General features: G+C 42.6%; 1 protein-coding gene across 1 annotated transcript in view; it reads left to right on the top strand.

Moving 5' to 3' along the window:
* Positions 1 to 754: 754 nt before the first annotated feature.
* LOC129524667 (B melanoma antigen 3-like) overlaps positions 755 to 27,896 on the top strand; it is a 61,538-nt gene continuing 34,396 nt past the window's right edge. The window contains exons 1-2 of the mRNA XM_055350944.2: positions 755 to 814; positions 3,611 to 3,711. Coding sequence (XP_055206919.1) covers positions 755 to 814; positions 3,611 to 3,711 — 161 coding nt within the window. The remainder of the gene's footprint in view (positions 815 to 3,610; positions 3,712 to 27,896) is intronic.

Raw genomic sequence — 27,896 nt, 5'->3', positions numbered from 1 at the left:
CTGATTTCACAGCGGTGCTGGAGGCAAACCTCGCAGCCTCCAGCCTGTGCAGACGGCATCATGACAAATTGTATAAATATGTGCAAATTGTCCAAATGATGTCATGTGTGCCCCAGCCTGCTCTCCAAGCGGTCAGAACGCTTCAGCGGAAGGTCAGGGCAGGCCTTGCTCTGAATTCAATTGAGGTAATTGCATTCAATTTGCTTAAATGTATCACAGAGAAAAGCCCTGTCTGTTGATCTCAATCGTATTAAGAAGTTTATTTTCCGCCGGGGCCGGACTCCACGGCCTCATGGAGAGGAAGCCTTCTCTCGGTTATGTCCTTCTTTCTCCTGCTTGATTCCAGGTCCTGGGGGCAGCCCTGGGAATGCCAGGGAGGGCCCCCCGCCTCCGCCACAAGAAATACCTTATGGCTCTCTCCGTAGCCACCTGCAGGTCTCGGAATGGCCGCAAATAAGCGTGAGGATTTCTGTGCTTAGGGAATAGTTTGCCAGCTCTTTGCAGGTGTGGTTTGACGACGCCAGTGAGTGAACAAAGCCTGAAGTTTCACCCCAAAAGATCGTTCTGTGGTTTGCCTACCATGATTCAACAGCCCAGGATCTGCTCGGCACAGACAACCTGAAGTGTAAAGAGGCTCCTGAGAGCCGGGTCCCACCTCGGCCCCAGACACCCCTCCTGCACCGACCCAGTGAGCCCCCAAAAGTCATCTCTACCAGAGGTTCTCCTCATTTCTGAGAAGAGGGAAGCAGGGCCCATGCGTTTTGAGGTTGCCTCTGGCTCCAACGCGGTGTCACGCAATGCCAGCCTCATGAGGGTGAGAGTCCTCTGAATGGCCCACGCTCTCTTGTGACAATGCCACTTGTCTGTGAAGGAGAAGGCCAAGCTGACTGGCACGCTGAGTGACCCAAAGATGGAGGGGGTCCCCGGGGTGGGTACCGCACCTCCCTCTTTGCAGACAAGGAGGGGGCGGCTCTGAGACCCACAGGGATGTACCTGAAATCATATCAATTATTTTTTCTGACCGGAGTGAAAGAGTATTAAAAAATCAGTAACAGGAGGAATTTTTTTCCCGACCGTCTTTGGCTCCCTCTCTCGCCACCCTTTTTCTTCCTCCATCTACCCCAAAACATTTTCCCCACCATTTTTTCCCCACTGCCTTTTTGCAAAGCCTTCTATACTTTACCGCTCACTTCCGTTTTCCCCACCCATCTACCCCAAAACTTTTCCCCACCGTCTTTTCTCCCTCTCTCTGGCCACCCTTTTTTCCCCTCCCGCTCTCATCACCCTCTTTTGCTCCTTCATCTCCCCAAAAACATTTCCCTCATCTTTTCCCAAAGCCTTCTCCCCACTCCTGCTGCTCGCCACCCTCTCTTTCCCCTTCCGTCTACCCAAAAACTGTTTCCCTATCATCTTTTTTCCCTTCCTCCTTGCCACCCTTTCCCTTCTCCATCTACCCAAAAACATTTTCCCGCTGTCTTTTTGCAAAGCCTCTTCTCTACTCCTGCTCACCACGCTCTTTTAACCCATCTACCTCCCCAATTTTTCCCTGCCATCTTTTCACAAAGCCTTCCCCTCTTCCCGCTCGCCCTCTTCTTCCTCTATCCTGCTTGCCACCCTCTTTTTGCCCTCCATCTACCCCAAAGTATTTTCCCCATCGCCTTTTTCCCAGTCCTCTTTCCCCACTTCCTCTGGCCACACTTTCTATTCTCCTCCCGCTTGCCACCCTCCTTTCCCCCTCCATCTACCCAAACACTTTTTACCCACTGTCTTTTCTTTCTACACTTTCTTTTCTGCCTAACATCTTTTCGCAAAATCTTTTCTCTTTCCCGCTCGCCACCCTCTTTACCCTTCTCCCACTGGCCACCCTCTTTCCCCCCTCCATCTACCCAAAAGCTTCTCTCCTCACTGTCTTTTCGCAAAACCTTCTCTCCCTCCTGCTCGCCACTCTCTCTTCCCCCTCCCTCTCTGCACCCTCTTTTCTCCTCCCACTTGTCACCCTTTTCCCCCCTCCATCTACCCAAAAACTTTTTCCCCACCATCTTTCTGTGAAACCTTCTCTCCCTCCTGTTCACCACCCTGTTTTTCCCCCTCCATCTACCCCCCAGTTTTTTTTTCCCAACATCTTTTCCTCACCGTCTTTATGCAATGCCTTCTCCGGCTCGCCATCCTTTTTTCCTTTTGGCACTAACCACCCTCTTTACTCGAGGTCTAGGAGAAGGTGGGGACCGTGCCCAACGCTGGCGGCTGGAGCCTTGGCCACCGTGGCTCGCCTGGCTGTGGTTGGTGGTGGCGACGGAGACTGCATCTCTGTTAGAGTAGTAGAAAGGTGGCAGGGTAGGTGCGCTCTCTGTGGCCACACTGCCCCCTTGCGGGGTGGTGGGGGAGCGGGTTTGGTGTGCTTTTGGAGCTGCACTGCCTGCCGCGGGGGGCTGGTGGGTGGCACTATCAGGTGTTGAATTGCTGGCAGTGGGGCAGGTTTGCTGCGCTATCAGAGTCTACACTGCCTAAGGTGGCGGGGGGTTGGAGGCAGGTTGTGTGTGACATCGTGCACTGCCAGCGGCGGGTGGTGGGGTGTTAGGGGCATTATTAGCTGCTACACTGGCCGATGCAGGGGGCGGGTTGGGTGAGCTATCGTGAGCTACAATGTCAGCAACAATGCCAACTGGCAGGCAGTCGGAGGTGCTTTAGGGGAGTTGTGAAATGTTGCATTGTCCGTGGGGGAAAGGGGAAGGTGGGGTCGGGGGGTTAGTTGGGTGCACTACCCCGGGCGTTCACTGCCCGCGACAGGAGCAGACTGGGGGCGCTATCTGGGGCTATACTGCTTGTGGTCCGGGTGGGGGGCGGGTTTAATGGGGTGCTATTTGGTGCTGCAACACCCGTGGCAGGGATGGGTTGTGGACACTATCGAGTGTTACACTGCCAGGAGCAGAGGGGTCGTTTGGGGGCGCTATCAGGGTTACACTGCCTGCAGCAGTCTCTGGGTGTGTTGTGGGCACAATCCGGGGGCTAAGTTTGTGGTGGAGGGGGCAGGTTAGGGGCGCTATGGGGGAAAGCTGCACTGCTGCTTCCAGCGGCAGGTTGTGGAGGTGGCCACGACAGTGGTGGCCTCTGAGGAAGGGGCCCTTCTCCTCTTCCCGGACTCAAGGCTCTAGAGGGTGAACAACTTCTGCTCATTTTGGAGCGCGGAGGGTGCACAGAGTTTTTGCGGCAATCCTCTGACCACCGCAGGGCCCTCACACCCACCATGGTTACCCGGCCCTTGCCCTCTTGCTCTGTGTTGTGGGGACCATCTGGGAGCCCCAGGCATGGAGTAGTGGGCACCACGGGGGCTCAGGGTCCTGTGGGTGGAGGAGTCAGGAATGGGAACTGGTACTTGGGTGGGGAGGACTGGCTGGGTCTGAGTTTCTGCTGTTCTTGCTCCCCAAGGAGCCACAGACACTGTGGTGTCTCCAGTCCCCACCCCAGGTCAGGAGGCCAGCTTGGTCTAGGAGGAGAGGCTGGACTTTGGAGGGTGGGTGTGAGTGCCTTCGCTGAAACTGGCCCCAGCCACCCAGTGGGCAGCATGACAGGGTGAGGCTCTAACACTGCCACTTTCTGCACCCTATTGTAGGTTTTTCTGGCATTGTCTGCCCAGCTGCTCCAAGCCAGGCTGATGAAGGAGGAGTCCCCTGTGGTGAGCTGGAGGTTGGAGCCTGAAGATGGCACAGCTCTGTGATTCATCTCCTGTGGTTGTGGCGGCCACGGTGATGGAGACGGCAGCTCAACAGGAGCGGTAGGAGGGTACCCGTGGAGGCCAAGTGGTAGGAGCCTTGGAGGGTGGGCAGGTGCATGGAGGGTGACAGCAGCGCTGATTCCTTTGGCGTCGGTGCTAATGGTGGCAGCAGCAGCAAGTCTAGGGGCCAGGAAGGAGAAGTAGGAGAGCTTTGGGGCCCGGCCCGGCCTGGGGTGGGTAAGAAGCTGCTGGTTCTGTACTGTAGGCCTCAGTGACAGTGGTGGAGGTGCAGCCAGGGCAAGGAGGAGTCCTCCCCCTTCTCCTGTGGTCTCTGGTCTCTGGACGGTGCCCTCCTGCTGGCATCTGAGCCAGGTGTGAGTGGCAGCATTGTTTCATTCTTAACAGAATTTAGGGGCTTGCTATTTGTGTATCTTTTTGTTTTTGGTTGTGATAACCCTTAAGGGACAAAAGGCTTCTTTGGCTGGGTTTTGGTGTGGTGGGATCCCCCCATGTAAGACACAGGGTGCTTTCCTGGCAAGCTGTGTGTTGGAGGGAGTTCACCAAGGGGAAGAAAGGGAACCTCTCAGGAAGGTGGCTGCTGTGGCAGGTCCCCTGCCTCTGGGCACCCTTTGGGACACCTAGTTTCCCCTGTAGAAGAGGGGAGGCTTAGACCGGTATCACTTGTATCATCATAGAGGCATCCTGGCTGGGCCAGTTGATTTGACCTTCCCACTTCTTCAGCCCACCTGCCCATGGTGTCACCTGGGGAAAGTGGAACCTCAGGCCACAGGGGCAGAGGCTTCTCCGGCAGACTGATTGCTATAGCAGATTCTGTTCTGCCTGCTGCTCAGGAGGGCTTCTATGGCCACCGATCACTGCAATCTCCACCTCCTGAGATCAAGCGGTTCTCCTGTCTTAGCCTCCCAAGTAGCTGGGATTACAGGTGCGCTACCATGGCCGGCTAATTTTTTGTTGTTGTTGTTTGTCTTTTTTTGAGATGAGTCTCGCTCTGTTGCCCAGGCTGGAGTGCAGTGGCGTGATCTCAGCTCACTGCAAACTCCACCTCCTGGGTTCACGCCATTCTCCTGCCTCAGCCTCCCTCCCGAGTAGCTGGGACTACAGGCGCCTGCCACCATGCCCGGCTAATTTTTTGTATTTTTAATAGAGATGGGGTTTCACCGTGTTAGCCAAGATGGTCTTGATCTCCTGACCTCATGATCTGCCCACCTCAGCCTCCCAAAGTGCTGGGATTACAGGTGTGAGCCACCGTGCCTGGCCTATGCCTGACTAATTTTTGTATTTTTAGTAGAATACTAAAAATACAGGGTTTCACCATGTTGGCCGGGCTGGTCTTGAACTCCTGACCTCAAGTGATCTCCTCTGCCTTGGCCTCCCAGAATGCTTGGATTACAGGCATGAGCCACCATGCCCAGCTCTGATCTCTTATTTTTATTAAAGTTTTGAAATGCCACTCCCTAAAAAGGCTGCATCAATTTGTAATGTCATTAGCAATGTGTGATAGGTCTAGTTTTATCAAACCTTTGTCAAGTATAATATACTAAAATCTTTATCTTAACAACTGAAAAAAAGTACTTTAGTTCTAAGTTTTTGCTTACTTGATTAGTAGGACTAACGAATATTTTACATTTCTTTTTCTTTTTTCTTTGAGACCTGAGTCTCACACTGTTGCCCAGGTTGGAGTGCCGTGGTGTGATCTTGGCTTACTGCAACCTTTGTGTCCCAGGTTCAAGCAATTCTCCTGCCTCAGCCTCCCAAGTAGCTGGGATTACAGGCACCCACCACCACGCCCAGCTAATTATTTGTATTTTTAGTAGAAATGGGGTTTCACTATGTTGGCCAGGCTAGTCTCGAGCACCTGATCTCATGATCCACCTGCCTTGGCCCCCCAAAGTGTTGGGATTACAGGCATGAGCCACCGCGTCAGCCTTTTTTGAATTTTATTATTTGTGTTTCTTGTGAATTGTCCAGTCGTGTTTTGTCCGTAGTTTATTAGGGTGGGGGCATTCTAACTGTTTCATATTATTAATTTAAGCTTGTTGTATGACATACTTTAAGACATTTGCTCTAAGAATTTCACCTCATTTCATTGTATAGGTAATTATCTTTTGTGTAGTGAAAAGTCCCATTATTTCTTTTAGTTCCTTTAAGATTTTATTCAATTATTTATAGAAGTAGTAAGATAAATATTTGTAGATTAGGTAAACAAAGCATTCGAATTTTTGACTTTTAGAAAGTAAAAAACATTTGATTTAATGTCTATTTTTGTTCATTCCCATTTCTTATCTAATTAGTAGAACACAGTACTGGGAGGAGGAACAAAAATTTAATCACGATATTGCTGTTTTTCATAACAATCTAGGACTAGTGATAAGTCCTCTCTTTCATCAAGAAAATATTGAAGGCCGGATGCCATCACCTGTAATCCCAGCACTTCAGGAGGCTGAGGCAGGCTGATAGCTTGAGCTCAGGATTTCAAAATCAGTCTGGGCAAAATCGTGAGATCCCGTCTCTACAAAAAAATAAAAAATAAAAAATTAGCTGCATGTGGTATGCACCTGTTGCCCCAGCTGCTCAGGAGACTGAGGAGGGAGGATCACTTGAGCCTAGGAGATTGAGGCTGTAGTGAGCTGTGATCATGCCACTGCACTCTAGCCTGGTGGCAGAGCAAGACCCTGTCTCAAAAAGAAGAAAAAAAGAAAGAAAGTATTGAGAAGTTAACTTATTTCATTACCTTAATGAAAAATAGTTAAGGCCGGGTGCAGTGGGTCACGCCTGCAATCCCAGCACTTTGGGATGCTGAGGTGGGTGGATCACCTGAGGTCTAGAGTTTGAGATCAGCCTGACCTACATGGCGAAACCTCTTCTGTACTAAAAATACAAAAATGAGCCAGGCATTTTTCTGTTAAGTTGATCATCCTTTTTAAATGATTTGTAAATATTTTTTGCATGCTAAGAAAATAAGTATTTGTTATATAATTCTAGATTCTAAATATTTTGAAGCTGTAAATGAGGTTTTAAACTCTGAGATCAGTTTTCTAATTTTGAAATATAGTGAATCTCCATTGAAATTTACAAGTAGGGGCTGGTGATTGCAGAGTCCAATGCATAATTTATAGTTTTTCTTATTCTGGGTGCAGTTGTCATTTTAACCTGAATGCCAGGTAGTTATCTTTATAAAACTATCATTTCTGAGTTATAGACGTAGCATTGGGGTGGTGGAAAAAAAACACCCTGTGCCTCTATATGTGCAGTTTTGCCAGAGGCAATTTTTATTTTTATTTATTTATTTATTTATTTATTTATTTATTTATTTATTTATTTATTTTTTGAGGTAGGATCTCACTCTGTTACCCAGGCTGGAGTGCAGTGATGCAATCATGGCTCCTTTCAGCCTCAACCTTCCTGGCTCAAGTGATCCTCCCTCTACTCAGCCTCCACAGTAGCTGGGACTGCAAGTGCATACCACCACACCCAGCTAATGTTTAAATTTTTAGTAGAGACAAGATATCACTATGTTGCCCTTTCTTCCTTCACCAAAAAAAGCTGATAAACTGGCTTATTATATAACAAGGAATTCTCATTTTATTCTATTTATATTGTATTATTATTCTTTAATTTCAGTGATGCGAAGCAGTGTTTTTTGGAGGTTTTGAGTGTGAGCTTTCTCATCAGACACTGAAGAGTTTTTGAGCCTTAACTCCATTACTTAATTAGCTGTGTGACCCAGACCACTTCATTGTACAGCTCTGTTCTTGTGCTGGGGAGGGCATTCACACAAAATACAATGAAATTGTGCTTCCTGGTGGTTCTGATGTGGCTTTAGGCAAGTTCATTAAACACTGCGCTTTCAATAAGATAATGCATGTGGAATGCTGAGTACAGTGCCTTTAAGGCACTTAACGGGATATGAGAACAGTTCCATAGCCCTTCATTTTTACTTTTGATTAAGAGTTGTATACTAATAACTAACTGGGTGAGTTATAAATGGGGAAGTAGGGTCACTGTGAAGTGGCTATGAAATAGCATAGAGGATATATATAAAAAGCTGTATTTTTACTACATATTTTCAAACTACATATTTCATTTTAGTTTGGAGAACTTTACTGAAGAATAAAGAAGTAGTAGTATGTGAGTTTGGATCATTTCTATGGTTAGGTGGTGGCTGCACTAAGGCCTTTCCAATTCTTAGTCCCGTGAGAGGTAGATAGGTTTGTGGGGGGTAGGGGAGAACAGATAAATGAGATACATTTATATTTTTTTGCATGGTAACTTATAAGGCATTGTCAAGAGAGGGAATTCATTGGAGGCAAAGAAAAATATAAAACATAGTGTATATAGGGCTTTGTAGCATCCGTGGTTTCAGGCATTTATGGGAGCCAGGCAGGGGTGGGGTATGGGGTTGAAATGTATTTCCTATGGATAAGCACAGGACTACTTTATATCACTTAATCCAAGACCCTCTTACTGGTGAGGAATCCAGCATTTAAATTTATGTATGCATATGATAAAGCTAGAATTTTTCCAGATCTGAGACTCAAAGCTCTTTGTATTTTCATTTATACTCCAGCTCTTTTGAGGAGCTTTAAAGTCTATTTACAAAGACAGGAAAAACAAGAACGGACATAGTGGCTCACGCCTGTAATCCCAGCACTTTGGGAGGCTGAGGCCGAGACCAGCCTGGTGAATATAGTGAAACCCCGTTATCTACTAAAAATACAAAAATTAGCCCGGTGTGGTGGTGTGTGCCTGTAATCCCAGCTACTCAGGAGGCTGAGGTAGGAGAATTGCTTGAACCTGGGAGGCAGAGGTTGCAGTGAGCTGTGCCACTGCACTCCAGCCTGTGTGCCAGAGACTCTGTGTCAAAAAAAAAAAAAAAAAAAAAAAAAAAAGGCCGGGCACGCGGTAGCTCATGTCTGTAATCTCATTGCTTTGGGAGGCCAAGGCAGGCAGATTACCTAAGGTCAGGAGTTTGAGACCAGCCTGTTCAACATGGCAAAACCCTGTCTCTACTAAAAATACAAAAATTAGCTAGGCGTGGTGGCAGGCACCATAATCTCAGCTACTCGGGAGGCTGAGGCGGGAGAATGGCTTGCACCCGAGAGGCGGAGGTTGCAGTGAGCTGAGATGGCACCCGTCAGCGCACTTCAGCGTGGGTGACAGAGCGAGACTCTGTCTCAAAAACAAAAAGCAAACAAAAAACAAACAATAACAAAAATCCTAGGAAAAACATACATGCAACAGAATGTTAAAGACGAGATTCTAAGGCTTTTTTTTTTTTTTTTTTGGAGACAATCTCACTCTGTCGCCCAGGCTGGAGTGCAGTGGTGCGATCTTGGCTCACTGCAGCCTCCACCTCCCTGGTTAAAGCAATTCTCTGCCTCAGCCTCCCAAGTAGCTGGGATTACAGGCGCCTGCCACCAATCCCGGCTAATTTTTGTAGTTTTAGTAGAGATGGGGTTTCACCATCTTAGCCAGGCTGGTCTTGAACTCCTGACCTCGTGATCCATCTGCCTTGGCCTCCCAAAGTGCTGGGATTACAGGCATGAGCCACTGCTCCTGGCAGAGATTCTAAGTTTTTTGAGAATAGTGACTGTGTTTCTTGGGTCACGGCTCTATCTTATACATCTGGCACAGTGTGTGTGTGTAGCAGGTGTTTAATATTTGTTAAACACAAGTGGTCCTTAATATCAAACAGCATGGGATTTAAGACATGAACTTGGGTTTGAGTCTCAGCACTTTCACTTCTTAGTTGTATGACCTTGGCCATCTAATCCTTTTGATCTTGAATTTCCTTATCCGAAAAATAGGGGACATACTAATTAACATCTATTGTGATGGGTTGTAATGAGAATTAAATGATAATGTGTACAAAATACCTAACTTGATTGGATTTGTGGTACGCAGTAGCTATCAAGACCATTTTAACCCCAATATGAGAAGGATTCACTCATCACACTGTTGTATACTTCGTAGCTATTACTTCTTTAACCCCCAAGGACTTGTTTAAAAAAGTGTTCTTCAGTTTCTACTTCCCAGTTCCCTTGTGGAACTGGTAAAAATTTAAAATATCTTAACATAATATTTTATTTCAAATGATAAACAGTAAGGTAAAATGTGGTTTTTCTTGGACAACATATGGTAGAATGATGTCTGGAATATTTAGTTATGTCATTTAATACTTTTTTCCTTACCAGTTTTTAAAAAAATTATTTTATTTTAGGTTCGGGGGTACACATGCCGGTTCGTTACATGGCTAGATTATGTAATGCTGAGGTTTGGCCTGCTAGCGCAGCCATCATCCAAAGTGACCCTAGTACCCAATAAGTAGTTTTCAACCTGTGTACCTCCTCTTCTACCTTCTCTTTTGGAATCTCTGGTCTATTACTTCCATCTTTATGTTCACATGTACTCATTGTTTAGCTCCCACTTAGAAATGAGACCATGTGGTATTTGATTTTCTGGTTCTGAGTTACTTCTTTTAGGATAAAGGATGAAAAAGAATGTAGCCTCCAGCTCCATCCGTGTTGCTGCGAAGGACATGATTCCATTGTTTTTTATGGCTGTATATTTTTACCTTTTTTGCGAGGGGGAGAGGATTTAAATATGGACCAGCATAATGAAGAAAATATCTGTAATCCCCCTATTCACATAACCCCTGCTAGTTTAAAAAAAGTCCGTGTAGGCTGAGCATGGTGGCTCACACCTGTAATCCCAGCACTTTGGGAGTCCAAGGCTGGAGGATCACTTGAGCTTAAGAGTTTAAGACCAGCCTGAGTAACATAGTGAAACCTCATGTCTACAAAAAATAAAAATTAGCCAGGTATGGTGGTGCATGCCTGTAGTCCCAGCTACTTGGGAGGATTGCTTGAGGCCAAGAGTTCGAGGCTGCAGTAAGCTGTGATTGTGCCACTGCACTCCACCAGGCGTTTAAAAAAAAAAAGTAAATAATTAGAAAATTTAAATAGTGTAAACTAGAGGCCTCTCCTATTAGTTTGCTAGAGCTACCATAACAAAATACCACAAACTGAGTGACATAAGTGACACTATTTTTTTTTTTTTTTGAGACGCAGTCTCACTCTGTCGCCAGGCTGCACGATCTCGGCTCACTGCAGCCTCGGCCTCCCAGGTTCAAGTGATTCTCCTACCTCGGCCTCCCGAGTAGCTGGGACTTCCAGCCTCCAGAATTGAGAAATTTAATTTCTTTTAATTTTAAAAAATTAAGAGTGACACTCGGCCGGGCGCAGTGGCTCATGCCTATAATCCCAGCACTTTGGGAGGCTAAGGCAGGCAGATCACGAGGCCAGGAGATTTAGACTATCCTGGCTAACACGGTGAAACCCCGTCTTTACTAAAAATACAAAAAGTTGGTCGGGCGTGGTGGCTCATGCCTGCAATCCCAGCACTTTGGGAGTCCGAGGTAGGCGGATAACCTGAGGTTGGGAGTTTGAGACCAGTATGACCAACACGGAGAAACCCCGTCTCTACTAAAAATACAAAATTAGCTGTGCATGGTGGTGCATGCCTGCAATCCCAGCTACTTGGGAGGCTGAGGCAGGAGAATCGCTTGAACCCGGGAGGCAGAGATTGCACTAACCCAGATCACGCCATTGCACTCCAGCCTGAGCAACAGGAGCAAAACTCCATCTCAGGGGAAAAAAAAAAGTCTAAGTAGTCCCAAAAACATAAAATTTGAGCCCCAAATAAGAACTGTTTTAAAATTTTAATATATTGTGTTTTTTCGCCATATAATCCCAGGTATTCTTCAGGTTAGAACTCAGTTTCACAAAAAAGGGTGTGCTTGAAAAACTTACCAAAATCTCCTGATTAGATACTTTTTTCATTTGTTTCTGTTTTTTTTGAGACAGAGTCTCGCTCTGTTGCCCAGGCTGGAGTGCGGTGACACAATCTTGGCCTACTGCAACCTCAGCCTCCCGGGTTCAAGCGATTCTCTTGCCTCAGCCTCCCGAGTAGCTGGGACTACTGGCACACACCACCATGCCTGGCTAATTTTTGTATGTTTAGTAGAGACAGGGTTTCACCATGTCGACCATGCTGGTCTTGAACTCCTGACCTCAGGTGATCCACCCACCTTGGCCTTCCAAAGTGTTGGGATTACAGGCGTGATCCACCACGCCTGGCCAGAACATACTTATTTAGCAGGTCTGGATATGTGTATTTACACAGACTTACTTGTAAATAGATGTATAAATGTATACCCATAATGAATGAAATTGATGAAATTATATATATTTATATATTCATTATAAGGGGTTACATTTTTCCCCCAGCCTAGAAAGCTTCACTACATAACATGATTATGTGGGAATTTGAGAGTTGGATCACTTTGCATTACTGTAAATGATAGAGCTTTATTTTAAAGTACTTTTTATTCTAAAGGTATATGTGCTTTTCATAAATTCAAATTCTAACAATAGGTATACATCACAAGTTCAGTTTTACTCCCCAGAGGTTATCACTGGAAACTTTTTTTGTATATTTTTCCAGATGTTTTTGGTTTGTAGATAAGACATGTATGTACTTAGAAAAAAAGTACAGACATAGGCAAATATGTTCTTTGAAAACAAATGGAATTAGGCTGGGCACGGCGGCTCACACTTGTAATCCCAGCACTTTGGGAGGCCAAGGCGGGCGGATCATGAGGTCAGGAGATCAAGACCATCCTGGCTAACACGGTGAAACCCGGTCTGTACTAAAAAATACAAAAAATTAGCCGGGCATGGTGGTGGGCGCCTGTAGTCCCAGCTACTTGGGAGGCTGAGGCAGGAGAATGGCGTGAACCCGGGAGGCAGAGCTTGCAGCGAGCCAAGATGGCACCACTGCACTCCAGCCTGGGCCACAGAGCGAGACTCTGTCTCAAAAAAAAAACAACAACAACAACAAAAAACCAAATGGAATTATACTATAAATACTGTTTTGTAACTTACTTTTTTTTGGCATACTAGTATATGTTATACATCTTTTCATAGGTATATCATTATTAATGTAGGTGCAGTTCAGTAATGATTGAAATGAAGTTTTCATTATCTTCTATTTTTGAAAAATTACCAATAACTACATATATAACTGAAATCACATTATGTAACTGTCAGTATAAAGGAATGGCTCAGGTAAAACCCAATAGAAGTTGTATATTTAATATTTTTAATAATTTTTTTGATTAAAAAGTTAAAACTTGTACTACATGGCTATTAGGGTAAGGAAGTGTGATCTCTTTAACGTACTTGGTATTTTAAAAATATCTTATTCTGGTGTGTCTTCTTGATTGTAAAACCCCACTTAACATTTTGGGCTTCTATTTACATCTTTTTACTTTAAAGTAACACTATTCTGTGGTTATTCTTGTGGCATATTAAAGTGATATTTTAAGGAATACTTAACCAAATTCTATATAAAATGTATCTACTCTAAGTTAGAAATCTTGGTGCACTTACTGGTCTTATGATCTCAGAAGTCACTTAAGATCCTGAGCTCTGTATTAAGCCAGTGCTGGTTCAAGTTCTGGATCTACCATTGAATAATTGACCATGACTTCTTTATAGTTCAGTTTCCCCAACTGTTGAATAGGAATAATGATTGTTGTGATGAGTCCATAAAAAATACAGTCTTACTGACTTTATGGTGGCCAAAATTTCAAGAGTAACACAATAACAGTTAAGTCATACTGGGACTCAGGCTAATCTTTTCTCCGTTGCCCTAGGAATTGATGTCCACCTGGCAAATGAGGGTGAGAAGTGGTGAGGGATTGCATGGGAGGTTTGGGGACAAGGCCTGGGAGTAGTAAAGAGGCATCTTTCACTTTTGCCCACATTTCATTGTCCAGACCAGTCATGTGAAAGGGAAGCTGGGAAATGTAGTTTAGCCATATGCCAGGAGGAAAAGGAAACGCTTTGGTAAATAGACAGTTTTTGCCACCAGTGCTAAGCACAGTTCCTGGAAGATGGTTTTCAAGTCATTAAGCAAGTCACTTTTCACCTCTCCAGGTCCGTGTTTCTTTCTGTAAAGTGGGAAGGGGGATGATAATGAAAACTTCTGTGAAGCACTGTTTTGGGAGAACTATATGTTATAACCATCTTAACTCACTTAATTCTTACAAAAGTCCTCTGAAGTAAAGACTATTATTGTCCTTTTTTTTTTCTTTTTTAACAGCTGAGGAAGCTAAGGCTCAGAGTGAGTCATGGACACAGGATTTAAACCCAGGCAGTCTTTTCTGTAGGGTCTGTGCTTTTATTTATTTTTATTTTTATTAATTTTTTTTTGAGATGGAGTCTCATTCTGTCGCCCGGGCTGGAGTGCAGTGGTTTGATCTCAGCTCACTGCAACCTCACCTCTCAGGTTCAAGCACTTCTCCTCCCTCAGCCTCCCAAGTAGCTGGGATTATAGGTGAGTGCTACCACGCCAGGCTAATTTTTGTATTTTTAGTAGAGTCGGGGTTTCACTGTGTTGGCCAGGCTGGTCTTGAACTCCTGACCTCAGGTGGTTCACCTGCCTCAGCCTCCCAAAGTGCTGGGATTACAGGCATGAGCCACTGCACCTGGCCTCAGGCATAATGTGATATCATTTATAAATATTAGAGAATGTAGTTCTAAAAAGTGAAGGCTTAAGAAAAACCTAATACCACCATCATACTTAAAAAAAATTGACAGTTAAATCCATAATATCATCAAATATTCTATGTTCAGGTAAACATGTCTCAGTTTTTAAAAGTATTTGAAGAAGGCTTACATATTGCAATTAAGTCTCTTAATCTGTAGGTTACCACCTTTCTTTTTATTCTCGCAATTTATTTGTTAAAGAAATGGGTTATTTGCCCTGTAGAGTTCCCGTAGTCAGGATTTTGCTGATTCCTGAGATTCAATACCAGGTTTATCCCTGATGTTTCTTTATTTTCTGTATTTCCAAATGCGTAGTTGGAACCAGAGGCTTGGTCAGAGTCAGGTTCAGTCTTATTTTACAAGACTGCTTCGTAGTTGTGGTGCATTCTTTCATCAGGAGTCACAAAATGTGATTTTCTCTTTTTGTGACACTAGCAACTGTTGGTGACTAATGCCTAGATCCTTTGATTCATTAAGGGTTGTAAAATGATAATGTTCTAGTTGTGTTACTCCTTCATTTTATTATCTGGAATACTGTTTTATAAAAAGAAAAGTTTCCGTCACCTGTTACTTGGTTGCCCAGTGTAACTGTTCATATGGGAAAGGCAGAATAAATGTTTGCTTGTTTACCTTTCTTTACCAGTTTCCAGTGTAGTCAGGAGGTTCACTGTATTTTCCAGCTGTGATTAATAAATTTTTAAAATTATTATTTTTAATGTATCTGTTACTGTATAGGACAGTATCTGGAAATACCCAAAGATAAGATCTCTAAAGAAGTCATTGGCTAGTGGTGGATCAGTGCAGTGTGGTGGTGGTGGTGGTGATGGTGTTGGTGGTGATGGTGATGGTGATGGTGGTAGTGGTGATGGTGGTGGTGGTAGTGGTGGTGGTGGTAGTGGTGATGGTGGTAGTGGTGATGGTGGTAGTGGTGGTGGTGGTAGTGGTGGTGGTGGTGGTGGTAGTGGTAGTGGTGATGGTGGTGGTGGTGGTGGTAGTGGTGGTGGTGGTGGTTGTGGTTTTAGTGGTGATGGTGGTAGTGGTAGTGGTGGTGGTGGTGGTGGTGATGGTGGTGATGGTGGTGGTGGTGATGGTGATGATGGTGGTAGTGGTGATGGTGGTGGTGGTGGTATTGGTAGTGGTGGTGGTAGTGGTGATGGTGGTGGTGGTGATGGTGATGATGGTGGTAGTGGTGGTGGTGGTGGTGGTGGTATTGGTAGTGGTGGTGGTAGTGGTGGTGGTGGTGGTGGTGGTAGTGGTAGTGGTGATGGTGGAGGTGGTGGTGGTGGTAGTGGTAGTGGTAGTGGTGGTAGTGGTGGTCGTGGTTTTAGTGGTGATGGTGGTGATGGTGGTGGTGGTGATGGTGGTGGTAGTGGTGGTGATGGTGGTGGTGGTAGTGGTAATGGTGATGGTGGTGGTGGTGGTAGTGGTAGTGGTAGTGGTGGTGGTGGTGGTCGTGGTTTTAGTGGCGATGGTGGTGGTGGTGGTAGTGGTGGTGTTATGCACATGGGGGATAATATAGCAGAGGCATTTAGCTTGAAATCAGGAAAGAGCTCTGGAGTTATCCTTGAGCTGTGTTTTGAAGGTTGAGTAGCAGTTTGTTCTTGGAGGAGGTAGAGGTTACTTTTCAGGCAGAGGGAGCAGCATGTGCGAAGGCTCTGAGATGTGAGAGTTTGTTACTGAAGAAATTTGGTAGGGTTGGAAGCTCAGTGAGCTTCGTGCGAGAGAGTCAAGAAATGAGGCTTTAGAGGTAGTATGGGTTTTAAGTCATTGAAGGAATAGTTTTGATTTAACTCTGAAGGCCATAGAGAGACATTGAAAGGTTTTATCCAAGTGAATGGTGGAAGGAACAAACTGTGGAACCCTTGGGGCAGCACTGAGAACAGCGACTCATGATGCCCCTTTTCTGAACTGCTTATACAGATTTGATTCTCATTCTTGGCATTACTCCTGATTCCTCCTTCGTCTACATGCACACGCACCTACACACACACACAAACACACACAGAGACACACGTCTGCCTCTCGGATCTCCTTCTAGAGTCTTAGTTCTTGTTTTTTTCCGAATTTGGGCAACTAGCAAGGCTAGAAAGGAGGCCATCTAAAAAAGTGATTGGTGTTGAAAAGTTGCTGCTCCCGTCCTAGCAGCACAACTCTTCACGTCATAGTAATGGGAGTAACGACGATGATGAGTGTGGACAACTAATGAGCACTTAACTGTAGTACCAGGGACTATTCTCAGAATTCATTAGTGTGACAACCCTCTAAGGTAGGGTCTGTTATCCCCATTATACAGATGTGGCAGAAACGGCAGGGAGAAGTTAAGTGACTTGCTTAAGGTAATAAATGTAGTAAGAAGCAGAGGTGGGATTGAACCCGAACAGTTTGCATCTAGAGTTCATGCTCATAACATTCTATTTATTGCCTTTCTGGTTTTATGACCCCCTTCTTATCCAAGTGTGTGCTCTGTGCCCCGCACATACAAACTAGTTCCCATAACATGTGTAATATAATCCCTCCTTTCCCAGGGTTTCCCGGCTTCCTATCCTTCCCCTTAGCTTTCTGTCATCAGTTTTTCCTAGGATTTCTGGTTCAGCCTATGTCAAAGTGAGAGTCACCAACATAGTTGATGATAAATACTGTTTGATTACAGGAATGTAGGAAGATGTGCAAGCATTCTACTAAAAATGCTTTTCCCACAGATAGAGTAAACCAAGGTTGCTTAGGTTTTGTAAGACTGCCATTCAACTATAAATAGGCCTTATGTATGTTTACTAAATCAGAAAACATTTAATATAGCTAAATTTTAAATAATCAACAACAGAAAATAAAAATATTTTGCCCCGCCATCTTAAGGTTACAAAGACTTAGAGGTATATTTTATTTACATGCATGCATACACACACACACACACACACAAATTATACATAGATGTGTAGAAAATATAGAAAAGTAGAAAAATGTATACAAATATTTGAAATACATTATGTGGAATCATGTTTGTATTTTTTTAGCTTAGGAAAGAAAGCCATTAAAAGAGTTACATGTCAATAACCATGATACTATAGGATTTTAGTAGTTGCAGAGTATTACATTACTTAAATAAATGATTCATGGAATAGTCTTTTTTTATTGGACAAGGAATTTTCCCCTCCCCCTCAATCTTTGAGAGTTAGAAACAATGCAGAGATGAGTGTCTTTATAGTTAAACCTTTGTACATTTTATAATTTAGTTATGATTAATTTTCAAGTTGAATCCCTAGGCCAAAGGGTATACAGATTTTAAAGACTTTCAATGTTGGCAGATATCACTGTAGGATAATTATACCAATTTATACTCTTACCAGTAATATATGAGTGTATATATTTACCTATTACTTGCCAGTTCTGGAAATTGTGAATTGAACAGAATCTTCCAAAAAGCACTGAAAATTGGCCTGGGAATGTAAATATCCTTTTCTTCCCCATTCAGCTTACTAATGAATCTATCATAATCTCAGCTGTCTGAATCTAAAAGAGAACCAGTAAAATTGAGATAACAAGTTTATTGCAAAATAAATGACCTGAAAGCCACAGGCATTGGGTGGGGTAGGAGAAGGGCAGGTAGTGGTGACTGAGGTGACTCTGTGTTTGGGTTTTTGAAAAGATTGTAGATTTGAAGGATAAGGAGTTCAGAGAAGTAGAAAGGCAAATAGGGGCTGTTATAAATAAGGACAGTGGCATGAGCCAACGGGGTTATCTCTCATATTTAAAGAACATGGCTAGATCTGGTTTCCCTATAAGTTGATTCCTTACTGTTATTCTGAGTTGAATGCACATCTTTTGTCTCAGTGAAGCCTGAATGGCTTTTGATGTCTCTGATCTGGAAAGGTTGTTTGTGTATCTCAGAATAAGTCATTTTGCTAAAAAAGGCTACTCCTGAGGGAGAGCAGTGGAAAAAAGAGTTGGAAAAGTGGATTGTAGCTAGTTGAAAAAAGGATTTGAATGTCAAGCTTTAGGAATTAGGTTCTTATTTGGTATGTTACAGGCAACCATATGGACTTTTGAGCAGGTGAAAAGTACAGTATTAATGGGTAGGGATAGCTTGGGAGGGAAGGAGACATGGACATTGAGCTTCAGAAAAACCAGTTAGTAAAATGTTTCAGATAATACATTGGTACTAGAAAAAGATCCATTGAAATGTGAGGCATTCACATGGAAAGAACTGGCAGAATGTGGTAATTAACTGCTATAAGGACCCCAAAATAAAAGGAGTAATCAAACATCACTCAAAGCTTTTAGCACAGTTTTTGAGAACAGTGTCAGAAGGAGAAGACAACTTTGTTCCTAAAAGTTATATTGTAAAATAAATGTAGCTTATACATTTTTGAAAGTGAAATCTCAGGATTCATGGTATCTTTACTTCTACTTACCAAATTATTAAAATGGTGTTATATTTCTTAAGCTATTTTAAAGCCTCTATTGTAGAACAGAAATAGTAGAAAATGGAACTAATGTTTATTAACAGTTACTATGGAAGAGGGAATAGAAATGTGTTGCTCTTGAACAGGTTTATTCAACTTTGGCACTATTGACATTTTGGGCTAGCTAATTCCTTGTCACGGGCAGTATGTCCTGTGTGTAGGATGTTAAGCAGCATGCCTGGCCTCCACCCACTAGATATAGTAGCACACCCACGTCCCTCCCCTCCTCCCTGCCCCCGTGACAACCAAAAATGTCTTTAGACATTGCCAGATGTCCCTTGGGCAGCAAAAATTGCTCCCTCTCCCCAGTTAAGAGTCATTGTTCTAGAGTACAGAATCAGTACCACTAAATAAATGTTATTGGCGTGTTTAGAACAGTGCCTAGCACATGGCTGGTACTCAAATATTTGTTGAATAAATGAGTAGTCAGATTTTCATTGTGAATTAAAAACAGAACAAAACTTGATGACTGACCTTTCAAGTTGCTTTTACAAAAGAAATGGGATGTCCTTTGAACATCTGTTTTAGATCTGATTTCCCAATCTGGATTATTAAAATGAGGAGGCTATTTTTTCCCAGTATATAAATGATTCTAATACTTTTTGCCGTAAAACGTTTGGAGTCTCTCTGCTAAATTATGTTCCAGTTTCTTAGCTTGGGATTCAAGTCATAAATATACTAGGTCTGTCTTACCTTTCAATGCTTTTATTTGTTCCCTTTTGAACATGACTGAATTTTACCTTTCTGTCTACCTGCCTGCCATTCTTGCTACCCCTCCTTCCTTTTTCCACTCTCATCTTTTTCCCATTTTCCAGTCTGTAAATCCTACCTATCCTTTTATTTTTTAAATTACATTATCTCATTCTGTTACTTAGGCAGGAGTGCGTTGGCACAATCATAGTTGACTGCAGCTTCGAATTTCTGGGCCCAAATGACCCTCCCATCTCAGCCTCCCAAGTAGCTGCGAATACAGGTGCACAATACTGTGCCCGGCTAGTTTTTTTTTTTGTTGTTGTTTGTTTTTTTGAGACAGAGTTTCACTCTTGTTGCCCAGGCTGGAGTGCAATGGTGTGATCTCGGCTCACTGCAACCTCTGCCTCCCGGGTTCAAGCGATTCTCCTGTCTCCGCCTCTCGAGTAGCTGGGATTACAGTCTCATGCCCCCATGCTCAGCTAATTTTTGTGTTTTAGTAGAGGTGGGGTTTCATCATAGTGGTCAGGTTGGCCTTGAACTCCTGACCTCAGGTGATCTGCCTGCCTCGGCCTCCCAAAGTGCTGGGATTATAGGTGTGAGCCACTGTGCCCAGCTTAGTTTTTTTTTTTTTTTTTTTTTTTGAGATGGAGTCTCGCTCTGTTGCCCAGCCTGGAGTGAAGTGGTGTAGTGGTGTGATCTCAGCTCACTGCAACTTCTGCCTCCTGGGTTCAAGTGATTCTCCTGCCTCAGCCTCCCAAGTAGCTGGGACTACAGGCGCATGCTGCCACCCCTGGCTAAGTTTTTATATTTTAGTAGAGATGGGGTTTCACCTTGTTACCCAGCTGGTCTCGAATTCCTGAGCTCAGGCAATCCGCCTGCCTCGGCCTCCCAAAGTGCTAGGATTACAGGTGTGAGCCACCATGCCCAGCCATTCCCGGCTAGTTTTTGTAGATACTGGGGTCTCGCTGTGTTGCCTAGGCTGGTCTCGAACCCATGGGCTCAAGTGATCCTCCCATTACAGCCTCCCAAAGTGCTGGGATTACAGGCATGGGCCACGGTGTCCTGCCCTGTCCTCCTTTTTGAAGTCTCGCTCTCTCTGTCTTTACTTTTATACTTATTTTTTCTCTCTTATCATGTCTTTGCCCTTGTCTTTTTTGGAGTCTTACTCTGTCACACAGGCTGGATTGCAGTGGCACAGTTCTAGCTCACTGCAGCCTTGAACTCCTGGGGTCAAGTGATCCTCTAGCTCAAGTGATCCTCCTGCTTCAGCCTCTGAGTAGCTGGGACTCTATGTGTGCACCACCACGCCTGGCTCCTTTGCCCATTTTTGTTTGTTTTTTGGAGACAGAGTCTTACTCTTGTCACCTAGGCTGGAGTACAGTGGCATGATCTCGGCTCACTGCAACCTCCACTTTCTGGGTTCAGGCGATTGTCCTGCCTCAGACTCCTGAGTAGCTGAGACTACAGGTGTGCACCACCATGCCTGGCCAATTTTTTTGTTTTTAGTAGAGACGGGATTTTGCCATGTTGGCCAGGCTGGTCTTGAACTCCTGACCTCAGGTGATACACCCGCCTTGGCCTCCGAAAGTGCTGGGATTATAGATAGGAGCCACCATGGCAGGCCTCCTTTGCCCATTTTGAAATTGAGTTGTTTTCTTTTCTTTTGATTAACAGGTTCCCCTACCCCACCCACACACACAGTCTTGCTTGTTGCCCCAGGCTGGAGTGCAGTGGTACGATCTTGGCTCACTGCACCCTCTGCCTTCTGGGTTCAAGCAATTCTCCTGCCTCAGCATCCTGAGTAGCTGGGATTACAGGTGCCTGCCACCATGCCTGGCTTATTTTTGTATATTTAGTAGAGATGAGGTTTCACCATGTTGACCAGGCTGGTCTTGAACTCCAGACCTGTGATCTTCCTGCCTTGGACTCTCACAGTGCTGGGAATACAGGCATGAGCCACTGGACCCTGGCCTTAACTACATATTTTTTACATCTGCACAGTGTTTTGGAAAAAAGTGGTTCAACTGAAAGAATGAAAAGTTGGGGGCAGAATTTGCTTTTAAAAAAAAATTTAAAAAAGGGCATTGAAAAAAGTTTCAGTGGTGTTGGGAGGGCCTTGGAACAAGGAGTGAATGGAAGATGAGGGAGTGGAGGGAGGCCATGTATGGACTCTTTCTACAGACCAGTCTGTTGAAGGAGAGAGGGCTAACAGGAAATGAAGTGCAGGGGGAAGTTTTTTGAAGATGGGAGAAAGAGGACAACTTTTATATATTTCATTTCATTTGATGCCTTATAAATTTGTAAGGAAGATAGAGCTTGTATTATGTCAGTGAAGTTGAAAATAGAGTACAGAAAAATTAAGATACAGCACCTCCAAAACCGAGAACTTCTGACATAATACACTGTTGGAAATATTTATTTCAGAGTGAAGAAAATATTGGAAGTTAGGCTTGTTAATTGGTCTGCATGGTTCATAATTACTCTTTCTTATTAACTATTTAAGGAACATGAGACCAGGAAGTTAAATACCCAAGTATATGCAGATGTATATCTAGAATTGGTACCAAAGTAAATACAGGCATACCTTGGAGATACTGTAGGTTCCATTATAGACTACCACAATAAAGTGAATATCACCATAAAGCAAGGCACACAAATATTTTGGTTTACCAGTGCATGTAAATATTATGTTTACATTCTACTGCAGTCTATTAAATGTTCAATAGCGTTATATTTAAAAAACCAATGTGCATACTTTAATTTAAAAATACTTTATTGCTAAAAAATGCTACTGATCATCTGAGCTGTCAGTAGATTGTAAGATTTCTTGCTGATAGAGGATGTTGGTGGCTGCTGACTGATCCCAGCAGTGATTGCTGAAGGTTGGGGTGCCTCTGGCAGTTTCTTACAATAAGACAACAATGAAGTTTGCTATATTGATTGCCTCTTTCTTTCATGAAAGATTTCTCTGTAGCACTTGATGCTGTTTGATAGCATTTTTTACCCAAAAGTAGAACTTTTTTTCAAAATTGGAGTCAGCTCAAACCCTGCCACTGCTTTAACAGCTAAGGTTATATAGTATTCTAAATCCTTTGTTGTCATTCAATAATTTCACAGCCTTTTCACCAGGAGTAGTTTCCATCTTTAAGAAACCACTTTCTTGGGTCATCTGTAAGGAACAACTCCTAATCTGTGCAAGTTTTATCATGAGATTGCAGCAATTCAGTCACATCTTCAGGCTCCACTTCTAATTCTCTTGCTGTTTCCACTACATCTGCAGTGACTTCCTCCACTTGAGTCTTGAACCTCTCAAAGTCATCCATGAGAGTTGGAATCAACTTCTTCCAAACACCTGTTCATGTTGATATTTTGACTTCCTCTCATGAATTATGAATGTTCTTAATGACATCTACGGTGGTGAAGCCTTTCCAGAAGGTTTTCAGTTTATTTTGCCCAAATCTACTACAGGAATCACTTTTTTTTTGGAGACGGAGTCTCGCTTTGTTGGCGTGGCTGGAGTGCAGTGGTGTGATCTTGGTTTACTGCAACCTCTGCCTCCCAGTTCAAGCAATTCTCCTGACTCAGCCCCCCGAGTATCTGGGACTACAGGTGCGTGCCACCACGCCTGGCTAATTTTTGTATTTTTAGTAGAGATGGGGTTTTGCCATGTTGGCCAGGGTGTTCTCGAACTCCCAGCTTCAAGTGATCCTCCTGCCTTGGTGTCCCAGAGTGCTGGGATTACAGGCATGAGCCGCCGTGCCTGGCTGAAATGTATTTCTTAAACAGTAAGACTTAAAAATTGAAATTACTCATTGATGCATGGGCTGCAGGATAGATGTTGTATTGTACTGGCAGGCATGAAAGTAACATTCTTCTTTCTGAACATATCCATCAAAGCCCTCGAATGACCTGGTCCATTGTTAGTGAGTGCTAATATTTTGAAATGAATGTTTTTTCCTTAGCAGTAGGTCTTGACAGTGGACTGAAAATATTCAGTAAGCCAACCTCTAAACAGATGTGCTGTCATCCAGGAGACTGTTGTTCCATATGTAGACAGCAAGCAGATTAGATATAGCATAATTCTTAAGAGCTCTAGGACTTTTTGAGTGGCAAATGAACATTAGCTTCAATGTCAAGTTACCAGCTGCATTAGCCCCTAACAAGAGAGTCAGTTTTTATTTATTTATTTATTTATTTATTTATTTATTTATTTATTTATTTATTTATTTTTAAAAGAGACAAGAGTCTCGCCTTGTTGTCCAGGCTGGCCTTGAACTCCTGGGCTCAAGTGATTCTCTTACCTTGGCCTCTCAAAGTGCTGGAATAACATGTGTGGCCCCAGCCTGACCTTTGAAGCAAGGCATTGATTTTCCCTCTCTAGCTGTGAAAGTCCTAGATGGCATCTTCTTCTAATGGAAGGCTCTTTTGTCTACATAAAACACCTTGTTTAGTGTAGCCACCTCCAGCAATGATCTTAGATAGATATTCTGGATAACTTGCTACAGCTTCCATGTCAGCACTTGCTGCTTCACTTTCCACTTTTATGTTATAACAAGAGCATTTTTCCTCATGAGCCAACCTCTACTTGCTTCCAGTTTTTCTTCTGCAGTTTTCTCACCTCTCTCATCCTTCATAGAACTGAAGAAGGTTAGAGCCTTGCTGTGGATTAGGCTTTTTGCTTAAGGGAATGTTGTGGCTGGTTTGATATTCCATATGGACCACTAAAACTTTCTTCATATTAACAATAAGATTGTTTCATGTTCACTGACATAGTGCTTTTAATTTTATTCAAGAATTTTTCGTTTATATTCATAATTGGCTGAGTGGTACAAGAGGCCTAGCTTTAGGCCTTTCTCACTTTTTGATATTCCTTCCCCACTAAGATTAATCATTTGTAGCTTTTCAGTTAAAGTGAGAGGCACGTGACTTTTCCTTTCCCTGAATTGTTTGGGCATTATATATGACTTCTGTTGCACTACAGTGTCAGAGTTGGTTGCTGCAGAGAGCACATACATTTCAAATTGCTGCTCTGCATGCTACGAATCACAATGACATAGTTACTGCTTGTCAGTATGTGTGTGTGTGTGTGTGCCACACATATTGCCCTGGCATCTTATTTATTTCTCTCATTACCAGTGCATACCTACCTATCATGTTAAAACAAGAAAAGGAGAAAAGTGGACTTTATATGTAACACTTTAGAGGCGTAGTGGAATGTATATTATTATTAACAAATTAGATAGCAAAGCATTATATTTGTTATGCTAGAAGACTATGGCTGTGCTAAAAGAATATAATATATGTCAACATTGCCAGACTGGGCACTTCTCACAATATTCCCAGCCAACAGGAATAAAACTAAAGGTCAGAAAAAAAATAGTAAATTAAAACAAAATTTTATCACAGAAGAATTTCTTCTCAAAAACAAAAAATGGAAATTAGGCTATAATTAAAGTAAGTTTTTCAATGGCTTGTTAGCCAAGCAAGGAAAACCATTACCAACAGTAGTTAATTAAATTATGTTTTATTATGGTAACCAAAGATGTGTCCATAGAAAATAAACTTTAAAAAAGACTATTAGCCTTTCAGTGAGAGTAATTGCTCTAAAAGTTAAGGACATTGGGAGTAGTATCAAGTCATTTTGGAAAGAAGGGTGAGTGATTTTTCATGGTTTTCTTAGGCTTTTGATGGATGAATAGGTGTTACCAGTACTGTTCAGTTGTTACATATTCCAGAAGTCAGTGCTGAGTTTGAAGTCATTGAAGAATTAGTGTTTATGCATAGTCTATGTGAAACAACTACAAAAGAAAATATTTTCAGAAAAGTTGAGCAAACACTAACTTAGTACAACCTGAAGTGGAATCCGCTAAGATGCATTACAGTTGATAGTGGCAAAAATAACTGTGGAGCAGAAAGACTTGAGTTGGACAAATTTACAAAGCTTGTTAAATGTCAGGTGTTTAAAGCCTGATTATTCATTGTATTATTTATTAGCAGGTACTTTGCAGAAAATATTTAAATCTGTCATGTTTTAGTGAACTCTTATATAATAGTGTCAGCAGTGATTTTGACTTGCATTTGTGGACTTCATCATCAAATCCTATGAATTTTTGTTAGATATAGAGGCAGAATATACTGAATTGCCATTCTACATAGCAATTTAATGACTTGGCAGTGGTAAAGTTTTATTTCACTTTTTTGCGCTGAGGAATGAGATTGAAATTTTTCTGAATAATATTGCCCTCAACTGTTAAGTCAAATGTTTAATAGCTTTGAAAGTTGGCTTTTCCTATAGATTTCATAATATTTTGTAACAAATTCACCTAAAATTACAAGGCAGAACTGTGATTATAAGTGAACCTTATACTGTGGTAAGGTCACTTCTACAAGAATAATGAATCATGAAAATCAAGAGAAAGAACAAATAGTAGGGAAATGTCTTCCAATTCCTTTTGGCCCTTCATATTTCCACTTAAACTCATAAGCTTTTAAAAAGATAATTATTTTTATTTATACTTAAAAAGATAATATAGGATAATATTTTTGTAAAAGAGTTCTTGAGATACAGCACTGAATGTAAAGGAAAATATTGGAGCATTCAACTACATTTGAGAAATAACTTCTGTTTATTAAAAGATACTGTAAGAATGAAAGCACAAGCCCTAATGAATATTCCTGTTTGATACTAAACCAAAGCTTGAGAAGTGGTAGTTTCTCAAGTTTTTCAAGTGGTTTGGTGCAATCTGAAGACTGCAATCCCATCAATGAACTTTATATCTTTACCCTTTAAAATTATAATTTATGGGCTGGGCGCAGTTGTTCACGCCTGTAATCCCAGCACTTTGGGAGGGAAGCGGGTGGATCACAAGGTCAGGAGCTCAAGACCAGCCTGGCCAAGATTGTGAAACCCCATCTCTACTAAAAATACAAAAATTAGCCAGGCATCATAGCAGTCACCTGCAATCCCACCTACGGGGGAGGCCGAGGCAGAGAATCACTTGAACCCAGGAGGTGGAGGTTGCAGTGAGCCGAGATTGTGCCACTGCACTCCAGCGTGGGTGACAGAGTGAGACTCCATCTCAGACAAAAAATAATTATATATATATATATAATTTATTAGACTACCTTGCAATTTCAGGGGATCTTTTACCCATATATGATTTTATAAGATTACTAAGTGGTCTTTGGAAAATATTGGTTCACTGAGTGATCCAGATATTCCAACTATTGATACGGTTGTTTTTATTTGTTTTGTTTTGCTTGTTTGAGACAGAATCTCACTCTGTTGCCCAGGCTGGAATGCAGTGGTGCGATCTCACCTCACTTCCGTCTCCTGGGTTCAGGTGATGCTCATGCCTCAGCCTCCTGAGTAGCTGAGACTATAGGCATGCACCACCAGGCCCAGCTAATTTTCATATTTTTAGTAGAAATGGGGTTTCACTATGTTGGCTAGGCTGGTCTTGAACTCCTGACCTCCAGTGATCCCAAAGTGCTGGGATTACAAGTGTGAGCCAGCTTACCTAGTCCTACGTATTTTTAATAAATAACAAAATTCACATTTGTTATAATCGACTGATCTCATCAGAAAAGTCTTTAAGTATTGGAATTAGTTAAGCTTACATTGTTGGTTGTAAGTTTTTCAAATCTTCTTATTGTCCACTCATGTTCTAAGTTGTTTTCCCTGAAGTGACAGGCTCACTTTATTCATTTTTGAAGAAATATGTCAGATAATCAAGTTTTAATAATTGTGGTTTCTTAGTTGTTCTTACATGTAAAAACAGTGTTCCATGAAAAAAGCAGTTATTTCAGTTTATAAATCACATGATCACAAATTCTTTCCTCAAGAAAAACTATGGTGTAACAATTATTTTACGCTTTATTTCTCGTTTTGTCACATAAATAATTAAAAGATGTGTATTCATGGATCAAGACTTAAAACATTAAAGATTTTTGCTGCTTCATCAGTGATATGCTCAATGATACTCTACATTATTTTTACTGTAGTTGTAATGCCAGTTGAGAATGTGACAACTTCTAATACAGCTTGGTGCCAGCTGCCTTCAGTTTTGGAAATGCATCAACAGTATTACCCACCATAGCTTTTGCATCATGTAACAATTTTTGCTTCAATTGTTAAACATTATTTTGGAAACTCAAGGAACAGTAAAGCCTGTTTTATTGCCCATATTTTTACTATTTGTTTGTTCTTTCTTCCTTCAGGATGTTCTGAGAATCCTTCTTTTTATCATTCTCCTTTCTGGTTCAATAACTTTTCTCACTATTCTTTTGGTGTAGTTTTGTCTCATGACTAATTTTTAGTTCTCATTCATCTCACAATTTCTTGATTTCCCTTTCATTACTAATGGATGTTTTTGCTGGATGTAGAATTCTTTGTTG

The sequence above is a fragment of the Gorilla gorilla genome, chromosome 13 (genome assembly GCF_029281585.2).
Source record: "Gorilla gorilla gorilla isolate KB3781 chromosome 13, NHGRI_mGorGor1-v2.1_pri, whole genome shotgun sequence".
Lineage (NCBI taxonomy): Eukaryota > Metazoa > Chordata > Mammalia > Primates > Hominidae > Gorilla > Gorilla gorilla.
This window is presented reverse-complemented; position numbering and strand designations above follow the sequence as displayed.